The sequence below is a fragment of the Aquarana catesbeiana genome, linkage group LG01 (genome assembly GCF_042186555.1).
Source record: "Aquarana catesbeiana isolate 2022-GZ linkage group LG01, ASM4218655v1, whole genome shotgun sequence".
In the NCBI taxonomy this organism is placed as follows: domain Eukaryota; kingdom Metazoa; phylum Chordata; class Amphibia; order Anura; family Ranidae; genus Aquarana; species Aquarana catesbeiana.
This window is the reverse complement of record NC_133324.1, coordinates 134,632,194-134,658,674: the sequence shown is the minus strand read 5'-3', so window position 1 is coordinate 134,658,674 and position 26,481 is coordinate 134,632,194. Positions and strand designations below refer to the sequence as shown.

General features: G+C 43.1%; 1 protein-coding gene across 1 annotated transcript in view; it reads left to right on the top strand.

Annotated features, from left to right (window-relative positions):
• Positions 1-26,481, top strand: part of ANKDD1B (ankyrin repeat and death domain containing 1B) — a 97,484-nt gene that overhangs the window by 44,792 nt on the left and 26,211 nt on the right. Inside the window, exons 5-7 of the mRNA XM_073624041.1 lie at positions 4,028-4,132; positions 9,413-9,511; positions 21,591-21,695. Coding sequence (XP_073480142.1) covers positions 4,028-4,132; positions 9,413-9,511; positions 21,591-21,695 — 309 coding nt within the window. The remainder of the gene's footprint in view (positions 1-4,027; positions 4,133-9,412; positions 9,512-21,590; positions 21,696-26,481) is intronic.

The following is a 26,481-nucleotide window of genomic DNA, read 5'->3' as shown; positions in this document are numbered from 1 at the left end:
TGTGGAATGCCTACATTCTGCTAAAAAAAAAAAAAGCCTGTGGTTCATTCTAACTCCATTTGGAAAGTTGCTGAATGAATCTTTGTGAACCACCAAACACCATCAATGGCTGTGAATAGAGCTGGACACCGTGCTGTTGGCATTGTCAACCCGGAACGCTTGACTGGTCGTCACTTCATGGACTGCATCCCACCAACCGAGAAAAAGTCAGCACCTACAAGGACGTGTGTGGTTTGTTGCTCAAAGCGAGATGACAGTGGAAAGAAAATCTGAAAAGGAAATCAGGTTCCATTGTCTTGATTGTGACGTCGGACTTTGTCCAGTTCCATGTTTCAAAATGTTTCATACCCAGGATGTTTACTAAACTAATATTCAGTGTCTAGTATTACAGTGACTAGTAATATTGCACCCTTGTTTGGACAAATTTCAGTGTTTTTGATTTGATTACATTATTGAATAAAATGTATTATTGTTTGTGTAGCGGTCACATTTTTGATATATAAAATTAATGTATGTTATAGCTTAGCATCTGGCGCCATCTCGCGGCCAAAATATGAAAGGACTGCATCTTTATTTTTCATCGTTCAAGAAGTTAACATGGAAGTGTTTGTTTACATTGGACATTAACTTGACCTACCCATAATGCCCATTAACTCCCATGAACATCAGGAGAACAGAACTGCATTGTGGGAAGATTATAAAAGGGCTCGGCGTGGCCATCTTAGGTCTCTTGGAAACGCATGGCCAGGCTGAGAGGATCTGTGTGAGGTCTCCAGCGCAGTGCGCCGTACCTTCACGGAAGAGCGATCCGAGCAGCGATACTGTGACACACCAGAGAGCTGGGCTGACGGCGGGGCAAGACTGGGAAGGAGCCAGAGGAGCCCGTCGGAGCCATCTGACAGTGTCGGAGCATCTCGTGTGGAGTGGAGCAGCACAGAGGAGCCTGCCGGCCGAAGACAGGTCCCTGTATACCAGAGCGGAACTTTCTGACAACACTGTCCTGGTTGGGTGAGAGGGCTGTTGCCCAAAAAGTTTCCTTGATGCACTTTTACACATTCATTTGTACAATACAGAGTTGCTAGGATCCATAGTCCCACAAGCAAAGTCAAGAGGATTAGGCTGAGCTAAAACTAGGCCTCGGGCCTGTGTCTCATTGAGGATTTGGTACTGTGTCATTGGCATTAGAGATAGCTGCAGTACTGCTTTATCATAACTTTGATTTAATATCCAGCTTGCTTTTATCGGGAGTCATTAACCATTGGATTACAAATTCACTTTATTCATAGCTAGCAGAAGAAAGAAGAAAAGAAGGACTGTCTAATAAAACACAAGGCTTTGTGTTTCATTGCCATATTAAGTGTTACTGTGATATCAGATAATGGGAGCTCCCTAAATATCGTACTATACTTTATTAAATCAGCATTTGATTTCCTTATAGCTACAAAGCGTGCAAAGCATAGGACAGTGCACATAGTGAAATCAAGTCACTCTGCCATTTATCCTATTTTCCTTAGCACATTACTAGCAAGTTATTACAAACACTTTACATCTGTATAATATCTTTGTAAGCTGAAGTCAGTTAACTGTCAGATTACGTTGGTCTGACAGTACAACTATTGAGTGTTTTACTTTAAAGCAAATACAGTAAACAAAGTTCTTGTTTAAGTAGAATTGTGTGAGTGTTGTTTTCCTTTGCATTATCGACCAAGTGGAGACCAAAGGTAAAGATAAAAAGGTATATTACATTGTATATTGTGAAATTGTCTTTAGAATCTTTACTGCACACTATTACACCACAGCTGTGTCAGGGGGACTGAGAGAAATCAAAGGGGAAACGAAGCAGAGTACAGGCCCAATTAAAATACAGCAGCTCCTGCGGGGGTCAGTGCTACATTTGTTATAATTATTTATAGTTATTTATTATATTATAATTTATGATTTTGTGTTTCAAACATTATCATACCCGGGATGTCTACTAGACTCTTGTTTGGACAGATTTAAGTGAGTTATTCCTAAGAATTACAGGCCTACAATATAAAACAACAAATTTCCATGCAAAACAATGTACTGCTTTGACATTCAAAAATCAGACATAATTATACCGCCAGGGAGGTTAATTAGGTATAGTCATCACTACCTCAGATTATCAGTGATCACAACTAAACTAGCAAACAATAAGGTCCACCCAAGCAGACCCTCCTCTCAAATTCTCCTGCAGCAGAAGGTGATGGTCAAGCCTATGCTACTGACTGACACAGCAGGAGAATATGCCTTTGAATATGATATAGAGTGGAACCTTGGATTATGAGCATAATCCGTTCCAGGAGAATGCTTGTAATCCAAAGCACTCGCATATCAAAGCGAGTTTCTCCATAGAAGTCAATGGAAACGTAGATAATTAGTTCCGCATTGACTTCTATTACACCCAATACCGCATGTGACCAGAGGTGGGGGGGCGCCGGAGATCCTCGGAAATACTCGGGGACAGCTCGACTGAACTCGGAAAGGCTCGGAAACACTCGGGAACTGAGTACTTCCGGGTGTTTCCGAGTATTTCTGAACAGCTCAAAACCGTTTCGAGTGTCACCGGCACCCCCGCACCTCTGGCCAAATGCGGTACTGCACCGCCCATTAGCTTGAATTCTGCTCGTTTTGCGAGACAACACTCGTTAACCGAGTCAGAATTTTTTTTTTAAAGTTGCTCGTCATTCAAAACGCTATCCACGTTGCTCATAAACCAAGGTTCCACTGTAATGCTAAAGCTCTTTCACACCAAATAATGCAGTACACATTCAATTAGATTCAAAAGTGAGAGAAAAAGTTATTAAATTATACCTTACCAACAACAATATTTGTGATGGAGTAGAGAACCACACCAGGGGAAATTCAAGGAGATCGATCACCAGAGCCTTAGATCAAGATAGCATGATGTTTCAGATGAGAGTGTATGAGAGGGTGGTGACCTTTGAGTGTCTTCAAATGTGTGACTGATTAGCCCTTTCCTCTCTGAGCTTTCCCTTTTTATTCTCAAAATTCCCATTCTAAGGACTAGCCTAGAAAGTGTAATTCAGAGTATTTACCCACATCTGGTTGGATGGCACTTGTAAAGATTAACCTAATGCTTGTTTAGGGGTTGACTGTACCTGTCAGCCAGATGTCGCTCTAAGACAAGGGATTCAAATTTTAGGTCTTCTGGAATTAAAATTTGTTTTTTTTCCCAAATTGACCTTAACTGGAGTATTATATTTTTATCCATGGGTAAAATCTATATATATTATCCTTATAATAGGATGTATGCAATCCATGATGTGGATAATATCATTTATGATCTTAATTTTGAATGTTCCTTTATTATATTCATTGAACATTTGGTAAAGATGTGTGATTTACCCATGGGTCAATTTTTATGTACTAATTGATAATCCTCAAAAGACATCTAGATAAATATTACATCATCATTTTCCATCTCATTTCTGAAAACATCCATATTATGAAATCCTAATTATTGTTCTGTTTTGTTATTTTCTAGCATGGTGCTCTATATATAAATAACTTGTAAAACATTGAAACATTTTACAGTTATTTTTTTCTGAATTTTTGTTTATTTTTTGTTTAAGGTATGCAACAAAAAAATGTAGTATGACATATTAGTCTGTTCTCAATGATAACCATCAGCACTAATATTTTCGGAATTCTAATGATGTCTACGAGGTTTGGAATAGTTTTGTTTTGTAATATAGTGAAATAAATCCAGTTCACTTTTATTTGACCTCTCTCTCTCTGGATTTCATTTGTAGAGAGGTTCCATAAGGTTGTACATCGTTAATGATTTTTGATGTACACAGTTTTTAGCATTTCTTGAGGCTTAGACAACTGTGATGATGAGTTCATCTGAAGTTAAGTTGTGCTTCCATTATTATTACATATTATTTATAATTTGATATATATTTGAAAAACCCTGACACCCCAACACAAATTAATAATAATAATTATGAAATGATGATGACCTTTTTTTTCTTTGTTACAGGATGGAATGAATGTTTTACATTTTGCTGCCCAGAATGATAAGAATGAAATAGTGGATTATCTTCTAAAGGAATTACAGCTTAGTGATTTAAACATTAAGGATAAGGTACAATTTACAGCTTCCATTACTCCAATGGATCTTGAAAAGTTGAAAGGTTTTCTGCCCTTTTTTTAAAAAAAAAGACCTAATTAAAGATAAATTAAAGATAAAACAGATATGTATTACACTGCCTTGAAAAAGTACTCATACCCCTTGGAATTTTTCATATTTTGTCATGTTACAACAAAAAACATAAATGTATTTTATTGGGATTTTATGTGATAGACCAACACAAAGTGGCAAATAATTGTGAAGTGTAAGGAAAATGATAAATGGTTTTCATTTTTTTTTTACAAATAAATATGTGAAACGTGTGGGGTGTACTTGTATTCAGCCCCCCCGAGTCAATACTTGACTCAGGTGTAGAACCACCTTTCACTGCAATTACAGCTGCAAGTCTTTTTGGGGATGTCTCTACCAGCTTTGCACATCTAAAGAGTGACATTTTTGCCCATTCTTCTTTGCAATATATAAGTCTTGCCACAGATTCTCAAATGGATTTAGGTCTGGACTTTGACTGGGCCATTCTAACACATGAATATGCTTTGATCTAAACCATTCCATTGTAGCTCTGGCTGTATGTTTAGGGTCGTTGTCCTGCTGGAAGGTGAACCTCCGCCCCAGTCTCAAGTCTTTTGCAGACTCTAACAGGTTTTCTTGTAAAATTGCCCTGTATTTGGCTCCATCCATCTTCCCATCAACTCTGACCAGCTTCCCTGCCCCGCTTAAGAAAAGCATCCCCACAACATGATGCTGCCACCACCATGCTTCACGGTGGGGACGATGTGTTCAGGGTGATGTGCAGTGTTAGTTTTCCGCCACACACAGTGTTTTGCTTTTAAGCCAAAAAGTTCAGTTTTGGTCTTATCTGACCAGAGCACCTTCTTCCACATGTTGCACTTTGCAAGAAGCCATGTGGGGGAAACAGCAAATGGGACTTCTTATGGCTTTTTTCAACAATGATTTTTTTCTTTGACCTGCTTGGTGTGTTCCTTGGCCTTCTTGAGGAGGTTTGTTCACTAAGGTTTTCTAACAAACCTCTGATGGCTTCACAGAACTATTATTATACTGTAGAACTATTATTATATTATATCAGTATTTATACTGAGATTAAATTACACACAGGTGGACTCTATTTACTAATTAAGTGACTTCTGAAGGCAATTGGTTCCACTAGATTTTAGTTAGGGGTATCAGAGCAAAGGGGGCTGAATACAATTGCACGTCACACTTTTCACATATTTATTTGTAAAAAAAAAATTAAAACCATTTATCATTTTCCTTCCACTTCATAATTATATGTCACTTTGTGTTGGTCTTTCACATAAAATCCCAATAAAATACATTTACGTTTTTGGTGATAACATGACAAAATGTGGAAAATATCAAGGGGTGTGAATACTTTTTCAAGGCACTGTATCTGTACATATCAACATGTGATTCGGAAATCCTTGTGGACAATGGAGTACATACAAAATGTGCCCATTAGTGTCATACCTACTGCCATGGGTGGACACCTGGGCACTTTTGAGCCCTATATGAAACCCTTCCTCCCAATTCATTAGTTACATTTTCAATACTAATACAATATAAGCAATCCTAATATGTTAACTGCATTGAATAAAAGCTGGTATTTCCTAAACCTGTGCTGAATGTTATACAATGAAAAAAGTTTGTGAAGTTTAATTAACCACCTCCTGCCTGGCCTATTATAATAATACGGCTGGGCGGGAATTTCCCTATCCAAGGTGGATGTCCTGGAAGTCCTGTCACTCTTGTCACTTGTGCGCACCCCAAAATGTATTCTGCTACATTTCTTTAGTAAAAGTAACCCAAATAAGTGTACAGTATATTATTTAGTCTATGTGAAAACTTTAGAGTCTACAAGCTATGGTATATATAGGGTGTCCCAAAAATGTATACACAATTTGAATGATTATAAAGACAGTGTTTATTACCATACAGGTCACTTTTTATTTTTATACTTAACCACCACAATTGCGCTTACTGGGCTCCTCAAAATCCATATATTATGGATGAACATCATGTTAATTTACCAGGAGTGATGATGTGGTGCAGCTTGTCAGTGCATGAATTAATTGGATCATTCTTTTTTGTCTGTACTGTAACTGGTGCCATTACTTAAACTTACTGCTTGAATCTGTCATGCCATTTATTCAAGAATATTTTCGAGATGAGGACTTTTATTTCTAATAAAATGGGGCGCCTCCACACTACTATCGTTGATGTACAGGCCTATCTTGATGAGAATCTGCCAAACAGATGGATTGGGAGAAGAGGTTCAGTAAAATACTCTCCACGTTCACCAGACCTCACCCCACTGGATTTTTTCTTATGGGGATTTCAAAAAGAAAAATTTTATGCTACAAAACTGGCATCCTTTGAGGAATTAAGAGTAGCCATTGAAAGATAATACGCCCAGATAGCAATTAAAATGATTCTTGATGTTTGTGATTCTATGCCTTGCGTTATCAGCAATGCCGAGACAAAAATGGTCATCAGTTTGGTAACAGGCGCTAAGTATAAAAAAAAGTACATTTATGTATTTCATTTTAAAATTTGAAAGTGAACTGCATGATAATAACTACTGACTGTATAATCATTCAAGTTCTGTATACATTTTTTAGGACACCCTATATATACCATAGTTTGTGGACTCACACAGACTGAATAATATACGCTGATATTGGTTATTTTTACCCAGGAAATGTAGCAGATAACATTTTGGCTTACATTTATGAAGAAAGATTATTTACTTGCAAAATGTTATAATAGAAACTAAAAAAAACACAGTTTTTTAAAATTTTGAGTATTTTCTTCATTTACATAGTAAGAGATTAAAAAAAAACCCAGTGGTAATTGAATACCACCAAAGGAAAGCTCTATCTGTCTAAAAAATGATAAAAATGTCATCTGGGTACAGTGCAGCATGACTAATTGTCATTCAAAGTGTGACAGCACTGAAATCTGAAAATTGGCCTGGGCAGGAAGTGGGTGAAAGTGGCTGGTGTTGAAGTGGTTAAAGTATATCTAAATCTATTGTAGCGCACCCCACGTATGAGCCACTGGGGAAAAGGGATCCCCCACCCTGCAGAGCCTGGCACACCAAATTTGTCTCCCAGAGCCAGAAAACGGTCCAGTACTTTGTTTTTGGTATGTTATTGAGGGGATAAAACTTGGATAGGGATTGGGAAGTTTATGGAATGAACACATGACTTCAATCAACTCTTCAAGGACAACTCTTCCTATATACAGTTATATACACCAAGCTTACCAGGCTTTAAATGCGGTGGCTACATTTGTTTTGTGATTTTTTTGTTAAGTACATTTTCTGAAAGTACCTGTTGCTTTTGCCAAAATTGGAATGTCTGTGTAACTCAAACAATGTTATCAGCTTTCCCAGCTATATTTTGAGAGCTACAAAACACCCCCTTCATGTAATGGAGATGTAAAGGGGAGGAGGTGTGCTGTAGTCCAAAATCAAAAGAACAACTTTGGGTGACAACATTGCATATAGTGCAGTTAGTGCTTTCATCCTACGACAGTAAATGTGTTACTGGCAGGATTAACAAGTGAAAATAAATGAAAAAGAGCTTAAAGGAAAAACAAATGCAGCCATCACTACCTACCTCTAAAATAAAATAAATTTTTTGGCTTTAGCTATACTTTAAATTTGATTGGATACTATATTGCAGTGCACCACATTTTTTTTAAATTTCTTCTATGAATTAAAAGTCCTGCAAGCAGCATCTTTGGGGCATGTTTGTAGCGCTCCAAAAACACCCCTACCCATTGAAATGAATGGGCAGCGCTTCCAAAGTGCCTTAAAAGTGCTTTGAAAGCCCTGCAAAACTGGTCTTTTTTTTTTTTTTTTTTTAAGGTCACATTGTCACATGACCTTAAAAAAACCGGTGTAGACATTAATGGCTGTGTTTTGAGTTATTTTGAGGGGACAGCAAATTTACACTGTTATACAAGCTGTACACTCATTGTAGCAAAGTGTAATTTCTTCAGTGTTGTCACATGAAAAGTTATAGGGGCCCGTCCTGAGCCACCTTCCAACCACAGAGCCTGGGACCTGTCTGTGACATCTCTTTCACTATGCTGGGAGTGCATGGTGAGCAGTGGTGGCTGGTGCTTAAAATTTTTGGGGGGTGCAAACAAACTGAAAAATTCTGAAAAAAGAAAACATCAATTGTCATCACCTGTCTGTGCCCATCAAATGCAGTCACTGTGCCCATCAAATGCAGCCACTGTGCCCATCAAATGCAGCCACTGTGCCCATCAAATGCAGCCACTGTGCCCATCAAACGCCGCCACTGTGCTCATCAAACGCCACCACTGTGCCCATTAAATGCAGCCACTGTGCCCATTAAATGCAGCCACTGTGCCATCAAATGCTCCCACTGTGCCCATCAAATGCTTCCACTGTGCCATCAAATGCTTCCACTGTGCCCATCGAATGCTGCCACTGTGCCCCCGCCTGGCACTTACCCTGTCTCGGTGGGCCAGCGGGTGACAGTGGCAGGCGGCGAGTGATGTCTTCAATGTCTTCTTCTCCTGTCCTCTCCTATGATTGGATGCCTGATAGGGTTACAGACCCGAGCACCTGATTGGCAGAGAGGCGGTTCAGAGTTAGGAAAGGGAATATTAATTCGCTTTTCTAACACAGCTGGGTGAACTAAAAGCGCCAAGCATTTACGCCTAGTAGAGCCTATGGCTCTAATCAGGTGCTTCAAAACCCCTCCAGCCACTATAATGCAGGCACCCGGCGCCTGAATAGGGGTGGCAGCGGCGGCCATGGATAGATTCATGCAATGCATGAATCTATCTATTGGTGATAGAGGGGGTGGCTGGAGAGAAGGGGCGGCGCCCGTGTGCCCTTATGGACGCACCGCCACTGATGGTGAGTGGGCACAGGCACCTTAGCAGCTGTGGAAGTATATGTGCAGCCTGTTGGCATTAGGGCCCACCTTCCCTGTGTACATACTACATATGGGTTAGGTGGTTGGAAAGAGGTTAGGTTCACCCAAAGGAAATTGTTGACTTTTTTAACACATTTGCCCAGACAAACATAAACTAAACAATACCTACAGATAAAGGTGATATGCTTGAACAAACAATACATATTGACATGGTGTAATTATTGTAATGATCTAAATTAAAATAAATTATCTAACTATTATTGATTAGCTAACTATTTTGTTTATGAATACATGTTTTTACAAGATGTATAATAAGATTATTTTCTGTAATATTTTACAGAGAGGTAGGGAGCCCTTTCACCTTGCAGCTGAAAATGGCCATGTTAATATGATCAACAATCTGCTGAATATGAAATTATTTACATCAGATCCAGACAAGGTCAGTACATTTATGTCTCCAAACGATCACTTTCTGTCTCTCAGTGTGACAGAGTGAGATGTGGCAGTGTCTATGTGGTTGGATGGAAACATTCCTTCATAGGACTCACTGGTTTTTCAGGTTATTTTGTTAAAGTATGTAGAGAAATATGTGTGCATATTATTAAAGCGGAGTTGCGCCTGGGAAAAAAAATATTAAAAAATCAGCAGCTACAAATATTGCAGTTGCTGACTTTGAATATAAGGACACTCACCTGTCCAGGGAGCCCGCAGTGTCCTCACATGAAGCTGACCCGTCCCTCAGCTCCGGGTGCAGGCGCCGACATCCTTACTAAGGGGAACAGGAAGTAAAGCCTTGCGGCTTCACAGCCTGTTTTCATGCTGCGCATGCGCGAGTCGCACTGCGTGATCTGAATGGTCCTTGCTGTCTTCTGGGAGACCTGTGTGTGGGGCCGGACATTGCATAGTTTGCCGCAGAAAGTTTGGGGATCTATGCCCGGAAGTGGGAGCAGATACCTGATTTGACAGGTATCTGCTCCCCCTTTCCCCCTGAAAGGTGCCAAATGTGGCACCGGAGTGGGGTAGGATACCGATCAGTGGAAGTTCCATTTCTGGGTGAACTCCGCTTTAAGTTGGAATAATACTATCTGCATTACTCAGGGCTCGTTTACACTGTGTGCAGTGACCTGTGTTTTTTCCACACTGGATAAATGCAGGTCACCACTAGGGCACAAACAATTATTTTTTATTTGCCCTGTTCACACCACAATGCTGGTGTGATGTGCAGTGCAGTGCAGAAAAATGCAGCATGTTTGCATTTTTCAGCATAGCACTGAATCATGGCACCACATGTCACTGCACAGCAGCGTAACACAAGTGTCGCCATGTGACACCTTTGACAGGCTGCAGGCAGTAAAATACCAGGAGGGACACACTGCAACTAGATGAGAAGCAAAATAATACCCCAGCTCCACTGCCAATATGATGCTCTATGAACTGTGATCCGGTGCTCTAGCCAGGACGTTCAGGCCCCAAAATGCAGTACTTGAATCAGAAAAGGGCTGGCGACTTGGATGCTCTTGAATAAAAGTCCTTTATTGGGTTACATGGGTACACGCACGGGTACAGGCTACACTACTAGATGGTCCTGTGTGCAAGTGGCTTTATTAGTGAATACTTTCCATAACTCTGATACAGATAATGATGTTCCCAGTAATTATGCTGCCAAACACTAACCTGTACTGATAATGACAACAGCCTTATATCCGGAGTATAAACATCAGTAAATGATTACATCCATGTTTAAGAAGCCTTAGACCTAATGCACATTGGCCATTTAGCCCTGGTGTGTAAGACTCCAGCATTTGGGCTCATTTACACTTGCTTGAAAATGTGGCATTGGCAGAGGCGGCTCTAGGTTTTGTGAGGCCTTAGGGAAACCTTAGACATGAGGTCCCACTAACTCCCATAATGAGAAAAATAATTCAAGCGAGAAAAATTAACGGTATAAATTGCATATATAAAGAGCCTTAAATCCTATGAACTATGAATTTACAGTTTCTAGAACTTTCTCTAACCAATTCTTCTTTAATCAAATATATATACTGCATATATATTAGATTACAAATATATATATATATATATATATATACTGTATTACACGCACACAAATATAGATAACATTTGTGCAGCTGCTACTAGCAATATGTTTAAGGTATAACAAGAGTCAAAACCATATTTCTCCATTTACATGAAGGTCAGGTTAATTTAACCCAACACAGAGTTCCCCCTTACATCAGAGTGTGCAGGATTCCCCCTAACAGTGCAAGGGGAAATTTGATGAAAGGGTGAATGTTGCAGACTTTGGTGTAAGTGGGACCTCTGATGTAAGGAGGGGCTCCGGTGACAAGATCACCTTATATCAGAGTTCCCATTTATGTCATTGTCCACAGAGTTCCAACTTGTATTTAAAATGGAAACTCTAATGTGGGGAGGACTCTGGTCACCATAGAGCACCTTCTGCAGAGTGAATGCACTAAGGTAAAGGGGGGGGCTTACTGATATAACGGGGAACCTTTATATCAGTGCCCCCTTACCTTACTGTATTCACTGCCCCCTACATCAGCAATTACCCCTCAGACTGGCCTTGCTACGCTGTCACTGACCACCACTCGGGTGCACCATGCAGGGCTCAGTCAGATGGTCCTCTCTGGGCTCCAGCTTGCTGGCTCTGATTTCATCCTATATAACACTACGAGACTGTGAGGACATGATAAAAGAGATGGTCAGAGATTGTGCGGCCATAATACAACAGATGGTCAGACCCTGCAGAAATACTACAGGAGATGGTCAGAGAGTGTGTGGACATGATACAGGAGAAGGTCAGAGACTGCAGACATACTAGAGGAGACGGTCAGAGACTGCAGACATACTACAGGAGATGGTCAGAGACTGCAGACATGATACAAGAGATGGTCAGAGACTGCATACATGATACAAGAGATGGTCATAGACTGCATACATGATACAAGAGACGGTTAGAGACTGCAGATATACTACAGGAAATGTTCAGAGGCTGCAGACATACTACAGGAGATGGTCAGAGACTGCATTCATGATACAAGAGGTTGTCAGAGAGTGTGCATACATGATACAGGAGATGGTCAGAGAGTGTGCATACATGATACAGGAGATGGTCAGAGACTGCATACATGATACAGGTGATGGTCAGAGACTGCATACATGATACAAGAGATGGTCAGAGGCTGCATACATAATACAAGAGATGGTCAGAGACTGCATACATGATACAAGAGATGGTCAGAGACTGCATACATAATACAAGAGATGGTCAGAGAATGTGCATACGTGATACAGGAGATGGTCAGAGACTGCATACATGGTACAGGTGATGGTCAGAGACTGCATACATGATACAAGAGATGGTCAGAGGCTGCATACATAATACAAGAGATGGTCAGAGACTGCATACATGATACAAGAGATGGTCAGAGACTGCATACATAATACAAGAGATGGTCAGAGAGTGTGCATTCATGATACAGGAGATGGTCAGAGACTGCATACATGATACAGGAGAAGGTCAGAGAGTGTGCATACATGATACAGAAGATGGTCAGAGACTGCATACATGATACAGGAGATGGTCAGAGACTGCATACATGATACAAGAGATGGTCAGAGACTGCAGACATACTACAGGAGATGGTCAGAGACTGCATACATGATACAAGAGATGGTCAGAGAGTGTGCGGACATGATACAGGAGATGTCAGAGACTGCAGAAATACTACAGGAGATGGTCAGAGACTGCAGACATGATGCAGGAGATGGTCAGTGACTGCATTCATGATACACGAGATGGTCAGAGAGAGTGCGGACATGATACAGAAGATGGTCAGAGACTGCATACATGATACAAGAGATAGTCAGAGACTGCATACATGATACAAGAGATGGTCAGAGACTGCAGACATGATACAGGAGATGGTCGGAGACTGTAGACATGATACAGGAGATGGTCAGAGACTGTAGATATACTACAGGAGATGGTCAGAGAGTGTGCAGACATGATACAGGAGATGGTCAGAGAGTGTGCAGACATGATACAGGAGATGGTCAGAGACTGCATACATGATACAGGAGATGGTCAGAGACTGCAGACATGATACAAGAGATGGTCAGAGACTGCAGACATGATACAGGAGATGGTTAGAGACTGCAGACATGATACAGGAGATGGACAGAAACTGCAGACATGATACAGGAGATGGTCAGAGACTGCAAACATGATACAGGAGATGGTTAGAGACTGCAGACATGATACAGGAGATGGTTAGAGACTGCAGACATGATACAGGAGATGGTCAGAGACTGCAGACATACTACAGGAGATGGTCAGAGACTGCATACATGATACAAGAGATGGTCAGAGACTGCATACAATATACAATAGATGGTCAGAGGCTGCATACATGATACAAGAGATGGTCAGAGACTGCAGACATACTACAGGAGATGGTCAGAGACTGCATACATGATACAAGAGATGGTCAGAGAGTGTGCGGACATGATACAGGAGATGGTCAGAGACTGCAGAAATACTACAGGAGATGGTCAGAGACTGCAGACATGATGCAGGTGATGGTCAGAGACTGCATTCATGATACACGAGATGGTCAGAGAGAGTGCGGACATGATACAGAAGATGGTCAGAGACTGCATACATGATACAAGAGATAGTCAGAGACTGCATACATGATACAAGAGATGGTCAGAGACTGCATACATAATACAAGAGATGGTCAGAGAGTGTGCATACATGATACAGGAGATGGTCAGAGAGTGTGCATACATGATACAAGAGATGGTCAGAGACTGCATACATGATACAAGAGATGGTCAGAGACTGCATACGTGATAAAAGAGATGGTCAGAGGCTGCATACATTATACAAGAGATGGTCAGAGGCTGCATACATGATACAAGAGATGGACAGAGACTGCAGACATACTACAGGAGATGGACAGAGACTGCATACATGATACAGGAGATGGTCAGAGAGTGTGCAGACATGATGCAGGAGATGGTCAAAGACTGCATTCATGATACACGAGATGGTCAGAGAGAGTGCGGACATGATACAGAAGATGGTCAGAGACTGCATACATGATACAAGAGATAGTCAGAGATTGCATACATGATACAAGAGATAGTCAGAGATTGCATACATGATACAAGAGATGGTCAGAGACTGCAGACATGATACAGGAGATGATCGGAGACTGTAGACATGATACAGGAGATGGTCAGAGACTGTAGACATACTACAGGAGATGGTCAGAGAGTGTGCAGACATGATACAGGAGATGGTCAGAGAGTGTGCAGACATGATACAGGAGATGGTCAGAGACTGCATACAAGATACAGGAGATGGTCAGAGACTGCAGACATGATACAAGAGATGGTCAGAGACTGCAGACATGATACAGGAGATGGTCAGAGACTGCAGACATGATACAGGAGATGGACAGAAACTGCAGACATGATACAAGAGATGGTCAGAGACTGCAAACATGATACAGGAGATGGTCAGAGACTGCAGACATGATACAAGAGATGGTCAGAGACTGCAGACATGATACAGGAGATGGTCAGAGACTGCAGACATGATACAGGAGATGGACAGAAACTGCAGACATGATACAAGAGATGGTCAGAGACTGCAAACATGATACAGGAGATGGTTAGAGACTGCAGACATGATACAGGAGATGGTTAGAGACTGCAGACATGATGCAGGTGATGGTCAGAGACTGCATTCATGATACACGAGATGGTCAGAGAGAGTGCGGACATGATACAGAAGATGGTCAGAGACTGCATACATGATACAAGAGATAGTCAGAGACTGCATACATGATACAAGAGATGGTCAGAGACTGCATACATAATACAAGAGATGGTCAGAGAGTGTGCATACATGATACAGGAGATGGTCAGAGAGTGTGCATACATGATACAAGAGATGGTCAGAGACTGCATACATGATACAAGAGATGGTCAGAGACTGCATACGTGATAAAAGAGATGGTCAGAGGCTGCATACATTATACAAGAGATGGTCAGAGGCTGCATACATGATACAAGAGATGGACAGAGACTGCAGACATACTACAGGAGATGGACAGAGACTGCATACATGATACAGGAGATGGTCAGAGAGTGTGCAGACATGATGCAGGAGATGGTCAAAGACTGCATTCATGATACACGAGATGGTCAGAGAGAGTGCGGACATGATACAGAAGATGGTCAGAGACTGCATACATGATACAAGAGATAGTCAGAGATTGCATACATGATACAAGAGATAGTCAGAGATTGCATACATGATACAAGAGATGGTCAGAGACTGCAGACATGATACAGGAGATGATCGGAGACTGTAGACATGATACAGGAGATGGTCAGAGACTGTAGACATACTACAGGAGATGGTCAGAGAGTGTGCAGACATGATACAGGAGATGGTCAGAGAGTGTGCAGACATGATACAGGAGATGGTCAGAGACTGCATACAAGATACAGGAGATGGTCAGAGACTGCAGACATGATACAAGAGATGGTCAGAGACTGCAGACATGATACAGGAGATGGTCAGAGACTGCAGACATGATACAGGAGATGGACAGAAACTGCAGACATGATACAAGAGATGGTCAGAGACTGCAAACATGATACAGGAGATGGTTAGAGACTGCAGACATGATACAGGAGATGGTTAGAGACTGCAGACATGATACAGGAGATGGTCAGAGACTGCAGACATACTACAGGAGATGGTCAGAGACTGCATACATGATACAAGAGATGGTCAGAGGCTGCATACAATATACAATAGATGGTCAGAGGCTGCATACATGATACAAGAGATGGTCAGAGACTGCAGATATACTACAGGAGATGGTCAGAGACTGCATACATGATACAAGAGATGGTCAGAGACTGCAGAAATACTACAGGAGATGGTCAGAGACTGCAGACATGATGCAGGTGATGGTCAGAGACTGCATTCATGATACACGAGATGGTCAGAGAGAGTGCGGACATGATACAGAAGATGGTCAGAGACTGTATACATGATACAAGAGATAGTCAGAGACTGCATACATGATACAAGAGATGGTCAGAGACTGCATACATAATACAAGAGATGGTCAGAGAGTGTGCATACATGATACAGGAGATGGTCAGAGAGTGTGCATACATGATACAAGAGATGGTCAGAGACTGCATACATGATACAAGAGATGGTCAGAGACTGCATATGTGATAAAAGAGATGGTCAGAGGCTGCATACATGATATAAGAGATGGTCAGAGACTGCATACATGATACAAGAGATAGTCAGAGATTGCATACATGATACAAGAGATAGTCAGAGATTGCATACATGATACAAGAGATGGTCAGAGACTGCAGACATGATACAGGAGATGATCGGAGACTGTAGACATGATACAGGAGATGGTCAGAGACTGTAGACATACTACAGGAGATGGTCAGAGAGTGTGCAGACATGATACAGGAGATGGTCAGAGAGTGTGCAGACATGATACAGGAGATGGTCAGAGACTGCATACAAGATACAGGAGATGGTCAGAGACTGCAGACATGATACAAGAGATGGTCAGAGACTGCAGACATGATACAGGAGATGGTCAGAGACTGCAGACATGATACAGGAGATGGACAGAAACTGCAGACATGATACAAGAGATGGTCAGAGACTGCAAACATGATACAGGAGATGGTTAGAGACTGCAGACATGATACAGGAGATGGTTAGAGACTGCAGACATGATACAGGAGATGGTCAGAGACTGCAGACATACTACAGGAGATGGTCAGAGACTGCATACATGATACAAGAGATGGTCAGAGGCTGCATACAATATACAATAGATGGTCAGAGGCTGCATACATGATACAAGAGATGGTCAGAGACTGCAGATATACTACAGGAGATGGTCAGAGACTGCATACATGATACAAGAGATGGTCAGAGACTGCAGAAATACTACAGGAGATGGTCAGAGACTGCAGACATGATGCAGGTGATGGTCAGAGACTGCATTCATGATACACGAGATGGTCAGAGAGAGTGCGGACATGATACAGAAGATGGTCAGAGACTGTATACATGATACAAGAGATAGTCAGAGACTGCATACATGATACAAGAGATGGTCAGAGACTGCATACATAATACAAGAGATGGTCAGAGAGTGTGCATACATGATACAGGAGATGGTCAGAGAGTGTGCATACATGATACAAGAGATGGTCAGAGACTGCATACATGATACAAGAGATGGTCAGAGACTGCATATGTGATAAAAGAGATGGTCAGAGGCTGCGTACATGATATAAGAGATGGTCAGAGGCTGCGTACATGATACAAGAGATGGTCAGAGACTGCAGACATACTACAGGAGATGGACAGAGACTGCATACATGATACAAGAGATGGTCAGAGAGTGTGCGGACATGATACAGGAGATGGTCAGAGACTGCAGAAATACTACAGGAGATGGTCAGAGACTGCAGACATGATACAAGAGATGGTCAGAGACTGCAGACATGATACAGGAGATGGTCAGAGACTGCAGACATGATACAGGAGATGGACAGAAACTGCAGACATGATACAAGAGATGGTCAGAGACTGCAAACATGATACAGGAGATGGTTAGAGACTGCAGACATGATACAGGAGATGGTTAGAGACTGCAGACATGATACAGGAGATGGTCAGAGACTGCAGACATACTACAGGAGATGGTCAGAGACTGCATACATGATACAAGAGATGGTCAGAGGCTGCATACAATATACAATAGATGGTCAGAGGCTGCATACATGATACAAGAGATGGTCAGAGACTGCAGATATACTACAGGAGATGGTCAGAGACTGCATACATGATACAAGAGATGGTCAGAGACTGCAGAAATACTACAGGAGATGGTCAGAGACTGCAGACATGATGCAGGTGATGGTCAGAGACTGCATTCATGATACACGAGATGGTCAGAGAGAGTGCGGACATGATACAGAAGATGGTCAGAGACTGTATACATGATACAAGAGATAGTCAGAGACTGCATACATGATACAAGAGATGGTCAGAGACTGCATACATAATACAAGAGATGGTCAGAGAGTGTGCATACATGATACAGGAGATGGTCAGAGAGTGTGCATACATGATACAAGAGATGGTCAGAGACTGCATACATGATACAAGAGATGGTCAGAGACTGCATATGTGATAAAAGAGATGGTCAGAGGCTGCGTACATGATATAAGAGATGGTCAGAGGCTGCGTACATGATACAAGAGATGGTCAGAGACTGCAGACATACTACAGGAGATGGACAGAGACTGCATACATGATACAAGAGATGGTCAGAGAGTGTGCGGACATGATACAGGAGATGGTCAGAGACTGCAGAAATACTACAGGAGATGGTCAGAGACTGCAGACATGATGCAGGAGATGGTCAGATACTGCAGACATGATACAGAAGATGGTCAGAGACTGCAGACATGATACAGGAGATGGTCAGAGACTGCAGACATGATACAGGAGATGGTCAGAGACTGTAGACATGATACAGGAGATGGTCAGAGACTGTAGACATACTACAGGAGATGGTCAGAGAGTGTGCAGACATGATACAGGAGATGGTCAGAGACTGCATATATGATACAAGAGATGGTCAGAGACTGCAGACATGATACAAGAGATGGTCAGAGACTGCAGACATGATACAGGAGGTGGTTAGAGACTGCAGACATGATACAGGAGGTGGACAGAAACTGTAGACATGATACAGGAGATGGTCAGAGACTGCAGACATGATACAGGAGATGGTTAGAGACTGCAGACATGATACAGGAGATGATGAGAGACTGCAGACATGATACAGGAGATGGTCAGAGACTGCAGACATGATACAGGAGATGGTCAGAGACTGCAGACATACTACAGGAGATGGTCAGAGACTGCATACATGATACAAGAGATGGTCAGAGAGTGTGCGGACATGATACAGGAGATGGTCAGAGACTGCAGAAATACTACAGGAGATGGTCAGAGAGTGTGCGGACATAATTGGGCTGAAATTGCACCCAGGTCACATGTGTATTGCACAGAACGCACAGCGTGTTCCTGTGTTTTTCACTTTGCTGCACTAACATGCCTGGAAGGGGGGCACTAGTTTTGGCACCTGGAGCAATTGTGCACATCACTTGTGGGGTGCCAAGGGCCACCCCCTCTGTGGCAGACAGCATCTCTTTGATTGGGGGGGGGGAGGATATGTGCTAAGGGGGGGTAGATTTCATATCCAAGCCCCCTTGTAGCACAAGTCCTAAAGTGCCCCCTAAAACATATCCTCTCCCCCCAAATTACTCAAAGTAAACTGTAGGCTTGTCCCCCTCGTCCTCTGGAAACTCACTTGCATTAGTTCAGGCAGTCTCAGATGAGCAGCTTTGTCTCGCAGTGTGGTGAGCCTCCTCCTCCCCCTCCTCCTCTGTGTACACAGGAAATATCACACAGCAGGAGAAGGAGGGGTGGGTTCAGTTCACTCCAGCGCACTCTGCAATGTGTGTGTCAGGCAGCCAGGGACTGCGGGGAGAGATGTCGGCTGATTCAGCTCTCTTTGCAGTAAAAAGTGAAGCTTGTGGGTGGCGTGCGGGAACGAAAATAGCCCGCACAAGCTGCAGGCATTCCATGACTTTGATTTGCCGGGAAAGGGTGAGGTATAGGCAAATTAGGCAGCCGCAGGGCCCATGGGATTTGCGAGGCCTAAGGCAGTTTCGTAATTAGAGAGCCACCTCTGGGCATTGGACACGCTTTCTTAAAGCACCTTAAATGCCAATCAAAGCACCTGTCACTAAATAAAATGGTAATCTTACAGTCCTGTTTACACATTGTGTTTGCTTTGCTTTGCTGGGCTTCAAAAATTATACCCCATGTTACCTTCTTGATTCTACAAAGCATCTTCAAAGCCTACATAGATGTCTATGACAAAGCTTGCTTACTGCAGCTTTTGAGAGGTTTTTCTTCAGCTTTAGCTTCACTTGGACGTATTCCAGGTATAAGATATCCCAGGATGCACTGGTAAACCAACAAGTGAACCAGAAAGACGTCATTAGCAGTCACTTCAGATTCATGTGTATACAGGCGGTCTTGGGGTTACAAACAAGATAAGGACTGTAGGTTTGTTAAGTCATATTTGTTTGTAACTCGGAACGGTACATTTTTAAGTGTAACTCCAGCATGTGCAATGATGTGAGATGTTCCAGGTGCTTCTGAGCGTGCAGTTGTGTTATTTGGGGCTCTTTTGGCCATGTAATACTGCAGTGTGGGATGTGTCTGGTGCTCAAGATAGCTGCTTAGCTGTACCCAGGACCAGCGTGGAGTGCAAACAGTGATGTCACGCCACCTCCGTTTGTAAGTAGGGGTAGTTCGTAACTCGGGACTGCCTGTATATATTCTGGAAGTGTATGGTGCAGACATCACATCTGGTGTGCAGAGTAGAGCAACAGGGCTGAAGCAGAGCAACTAGCAGATGGCACATGTGCTGTGCAGCATGGGAACGCTATAGCAGAAGGTAAGCAGAGACCGGAAAGAACTGAGCAGCAGAGGATCAGCAGAGCTGGGGGACCGGAGAGGAGAAACTAGCAATGTCACATGTGGTGTGCAGCATGGGAACAATATAGCAGGAAGTGAGTGGGGACCAGAGAGAGAGGAGGATTAGCAAACCAAAGGATCTCCAGAGCTGGGGGTTACTACTGAGCAGGGGGATCAGCAGAGCTGGGGTTACTACTGAGCAGGGGATCTGCTGAATGAGGGTACTATTAAGCTGGAGATCTGCTGAATGAGTGGGAATACTACTGCACTGGGGTTCTACTGTGCCCCTTTAAAACAAATCGAAAATTAACACATACAGGGCATTTGCAAAGCTTCATCAAAGCTTAAAAAAAGCACCACTGAATCATCATCGAAGCCCCACCGAAGCAGCTTCAAAGCTTTACGGAAGCATCAAAAACACATCAAAAAACATGCTGAAGCGGTAGGTGCTTTAATGTGTGTTGAAGTCGAAGCAAGTGTAAATGAGTCCTTTAGGTGTGGATAGAAGTCACAGGTGCACTGCCCAGCCCCATCCAGCTGCAGCAGCTGTCAACCTCTCACAGACTTTTACAGGCTGCTGGAAGCGGGCCTGAACAGTGCATCTGCGCCTTCTGCCTGCACCTAAATGCCACATTCTTATCTACTGGGGCTAAACTCCCAATGTGCCTGTGAGGCCTTAGAGGTAATCTGTAAATACCTTTAAGAACAAAGCCTTTTATAACTGTACCATTTGCTGAGATTCATAGCTGTTCAAAACACTTACTTTTAATGTAACATATTCTTGTAACACGTTCAAAATGCAGTCTGATTTTATAAATCATTTAAAATCCTCTACTCTTCATTTTCTGCCTTGCAGGATGGTAATACAGCTCTTCATCTGGCTGCCGCTAATGGCCATGATCCCGTTGTGAGAGTTCTGCTGGAGAAATGGGAAAAGGAAGATAAAGACAGCCTCAACATGGTATTGACCTATCACAAACATAAAGGCAGACTATATCCAAAGTTGTCATTTTGGGTGGGCATTGGGGAAAATAACCCTTCCCCCCTCCATTTATTTTATCACTGGAAACTTTCCCTACTGTACTTAGTGTCTTCCATGAAGTCCTAACAAAACTGTCTCCTTTTTGTAGTTAGTCTCCCTAATTATTTTTTTGTCTACATTATGAAAAAAGTGGGAATATTTTTCCACTGGAATTCCTGGAAGACATAACAAACCTGTGTGTATAATTCAACTTTCTAACAGCTAAGCAAACTATAATATAACTTTTGGGCAGAACAGACCCATTAGTGCTGCTTTGTAGAGGTGTGTTTAGCTGACTGCTTTCCTACATTCCTCTTATTTTGGTCTGGATCAGGGTCGCTGCCAGCACTAAGCCGCTTTAGGGTGACAAGATTGGGGGGGGGGGAAGGGGGAGGGGATCGGTAAAATCTGAATTCCAGTATGCTGCATACTCCCACTGCACTGACTTCAGCTGCAACACCAACACTGGGGTCTCTAGCTCTGGGGGTTGGCAATATGTCGATCACAGGCAGGTGACGGGTAGATCGCGTCAGGAGGGGCGGTGGGGGCAGCATTTACTAAAATTGATTCCCTGTATTTTCCTCTTGCAGCAGCTGAAAGTTGGATTCTCCTCTTTCTCCTGCAAGCATTCAGCTGCTGAAGGAGAAAAATAAATGGGATTGGTTCCAGTAAATGCTGCCCCCGCTTCCCCTCCTATTCATGTTCCTCTTTTTTTTTTCTGCTGCAAAATGCACCTTCGCTTGTGTACACAAAAACCCTTGCACTGGCCCTGTTCATGCTACAAGATGGAAACTTGGATGCCCTTTGTCCAGCGGCGGCCCGTCCATATGGTGTACAGGGGCACCGCCCCCCCTAATCCATGTGCCTAGCCCATAATTTACATGCAGGGCGCTGGATGCATGGATTCCAATGTTTTTTGTTTTTTTTTTTAAAAACGCACATGATTAAAGCTGGAGGCTCTCTCTGGCTTCAAAAAAGGGTAGGCTCGGGGTTCAGAGCGCTGCGCCCCGAGTCCACCCACTTGTGTGACAATAGCGAAATAATATTCACTATTTTCTTCCTGATTCTCCTCCTGGCCAATCCCGGCTCAGGAAGTGGGTCCTAAGACCCGATTGGTCGAGAGGAGAAGGGATTTTACTGGCCACTGAGGGGGAGAAGGGAGGAGACGCAGGGGAATCCGTGCCGCCGTGAAGCCGAGGAAGGAGGAGACGCAGGGTGAAGTCACCGCCCAGAGGAAACCCACGACCTAGATGGGGTAAGTGCGGGGATCGATCGACCCCCCCCCAAAAAAATATACCACCAGCCGCCACTGCCTTTCACATCACCTAAACCGACGTAGGGCACATAGTCCTACACTAGATGTGAAGACGCCAAGTCTACTGCTAGTGAATAGGGGGAAAGGAGGAGCGCATAAATAAAATACTTTCCCTGTCTCCTAGACACAAATGAACAGCTAACACGTGCGGAACGGTGGTGTTCATCAGAGGATGTGTACTTTTAAACTTAGGGGAAGCTAGGAGCTCCTTAAGTGCTGGCTCGCACTGATGCGGTGTGGGAAACTGCATGTGATTCGGAGAGGAATTGCACCACATTCCTTTTCAAATCACATGCAATTCTTTGCAGTGCAATTTGAGGCCATTCATTTTGTATGGCTCAAATCGCACAGCACCCGCACAAAATGGTGCATGCACCTTTTTTTCCACAGTGGAAGCAGATCGCATGGGTGTAAACACCCATTCAATCTGATTCAGCCAATCGCACTGCATTTTGCTGCCTGTTTTAGGGGTGTCATTAACTTAACATTGACACCTGCAGCGGTTCACATGAATAGAGTACAATTGTGATGTGATGTGGGAAACACACAGCAATCGCTGAGAATCCCACACTGCATCGGTGTGAACCAAGACTAAGGGAGCAGAGATTAGCAGGAGGTGTATTCAATAGATCTGGGGATTGGGTGGAATCTGGACAGGGGGTGGAGTCTAGAATGACCAAGGCAATTTTTTCATCCCACCACACAATTAAAATATGTTATCAAATTGTGATGTGTCCAAACATTCTTTTCTATAACACATAAGGCTCATTCAGTGGTAATAATTATCATTTTCCAATGTTTTAGCAACAGAGCCAACGAGAGTACAAATTAAAAAAATAACATGTGTTATAGCTTTGTGAACTGAGCATAGGTTGTCTTGATGTATATGTTACAGATGAGCGAAACTTTCACTCCACTGTTGACCCTGCTGACTGAAGTCTACTACTAGCTCTATTAGGCAATAGTTAATTTACCTCAATTCATTACTGAATTGGGTAAAGCTATGAAAAGGCTAATATAACAGTTCACCAATCGCCCCCATAAGAGCATTCCAGAGGTAGAAGTGTCCTCTGCCCCAAGTAAACAGATTGGCTCAGGTGTGCTTCATGTCCACACAGTTAGGATTTCAAGACAGTGAAATAGCAACTACAATAAAACACATGTAGCACCCTGATGTTTAGGCAGGGTTGCTAATAAATTTATTTGCCAAGTGATTGTTGCCTTGATCAATTGATAGGAGGTCAATTGATTTCACCCTAATTCTGCACTTCTCTCTTCTGCCACTAGATGGCCGGGTATCTGGTGGTTTTAGATAAGACAAGGGCATTGCAAGGACAGATTAGGAATGAATGGGGTGTCTCAGCCAATGGGCAGGGATTTTCTTAGGTCCCTTAGCCTGCTGGGAGAGCCTATTTATTTGGGTGAGGTCAGGTGATCAGGGTTCTGTGTCACCTGGACGGCTGTCTGGGTGGACGTGTGTTGTACTGCCCCAGGCTGCTAGGCCAGAGCCTGGGGCCTATCCCGGGGACATCTGGCTGCTAGGCTGTCTGAGGGCTATCCAGAAGCAAAAGAGCAGTGTAGGGTTGGAACTGCGACTTGCAGTCCAACCAGAAGTGACGGTTCTGCCGGCCAGGGAACCTGTCGTGGTCGGAGGTAGATGGGAAGCTGTCGCCACTAAGGGACCATCCACCTTATTACCAGGGACCACAGTGAGTAGCTGAAGCAAGTACTAGAGCAATATTCTCCCCAACCGGGGAGGATGAAGAATTGGGAAACTTCAGCAGGTGTCAAGCCAGGAACCCAGCCAGCAGAGGTGATGCTTGCAGAGCAGCCTTGTGTGTCAAGCCAGGGACCGAGCAGGCCAGTGGGGTGACGCTTGAGGAGCATCCTGAATGCCAAGCTAGGGACCCAGCAGGGACGTGGGGGTGACACCTGGGGAAGATACTCAGTGAGAAGATTGGAAGAGCTCAGGAGATCCAGTGGCAGTGGATCAGCAAGTATAGTGAGAGAGACTGGGAGCTCAGTTGAGTGAATATCTACAAGAAGAGACTGTAGAGGAAGTGAAAGAGTTAATTGTAACCTTTGTTAGGAACTGTTTAAGATTGTTGCCATAGGAGACAGCATGTCTAGACAGGCAGATGTGTTGTCCGGCTGGGTGCCTTTCCCTGCGTGGCTGTCTACCTATAGAAGTCTCGGAGTCTGCCAATTAGCTTTGCAACTACTGAAGGGTGTCCTGGCCCTAAACCCTCTCCCCCACAGTTCTGTTTAAGACACAGTAAATTCAAGAAGTGTCTGGCGCCCATGAATCTACCTTGCACTACACCCACCACGCTTTGTAACCCACTCTACATAGAAGGATGTCAGCTCTCTCTGACTCTGGAGGTCCCCTTTAGGCCTCTAGGGGTGGGGATCATGGCTACACACATTTATAGACTGAAGTAGACTAATGCCCTGGATCGAATCCGGTGGACAATCCGACTGTGTGTGGGCTTCATCGGACCTTCAGCGGACTGTTTCTGTCGAAAATCTGACGGAACATGTTTCAAATCTTTACGTCGGAACTCCGCCGGACCCAGTTCCTATCGAAAAATCCGCTCGTCTGTATGCTAGTCTGATGGACGAAAACCGACGCTAGGGCAACTATTGGCTACTGGCTATGAAGTTTCTTATTTTAGTCCAGTTGTGCATCATCACGTACAAATCCGTCGGACTTTGGTGTGATCGTGTGTAGGTAAGTCTGTTGGTTCGAAAGTCCGTCGGAAGTCTGTCAAAAGTCCGTCGAAAGTCCATCGGAAAGACTGTCGGACCTTTGTTGCCGAAAAGTTCGCCCGTGTGTACGCGGCATTAGAAGTTTATTTGTATTTTCCATACATACAGAGCAAAAGTACTATAAAAACACCTACAGTGAAGAAGTTATTGGTGGTTTCACTGTGTCTTTTGGCACCGGGCATGAAGCTTGATGGTTTCTATCAAGAGGGAAACGATGTAGGTGCAGGACACAAATTCTTAGTGGTTTCTTCTGTATGTACTTAGTAGGTGGTGGTATGTTATGGAACACATGGCTGATCCAGAGGAAGGCAACAAAAAAACCCTTCATTAAATCTGAATAAAATGGCATTGTTTCTAAGAAATATGTGGATACAGTAAATAATAATCACCTTCTCTCCTCTTCTGCCACAAGCTTGCTCTATCTAGTTCCGCAATGTTCTCCAAATCTGCACAACACAACTTGCACAGCACCACAACATGCAGCTTTGCATTATGGTGCGCCTTGTTGGGAAAAATCTAAATCAACCCTCTGCACCCTGTTTTACACACTTACACATTTCTAGCAAACTTTACATAAAAACAAGGGATTTTTAGTTCACATTCATTGCAATATATGTTTTAGCATGTCAACTGTGTCAAAGT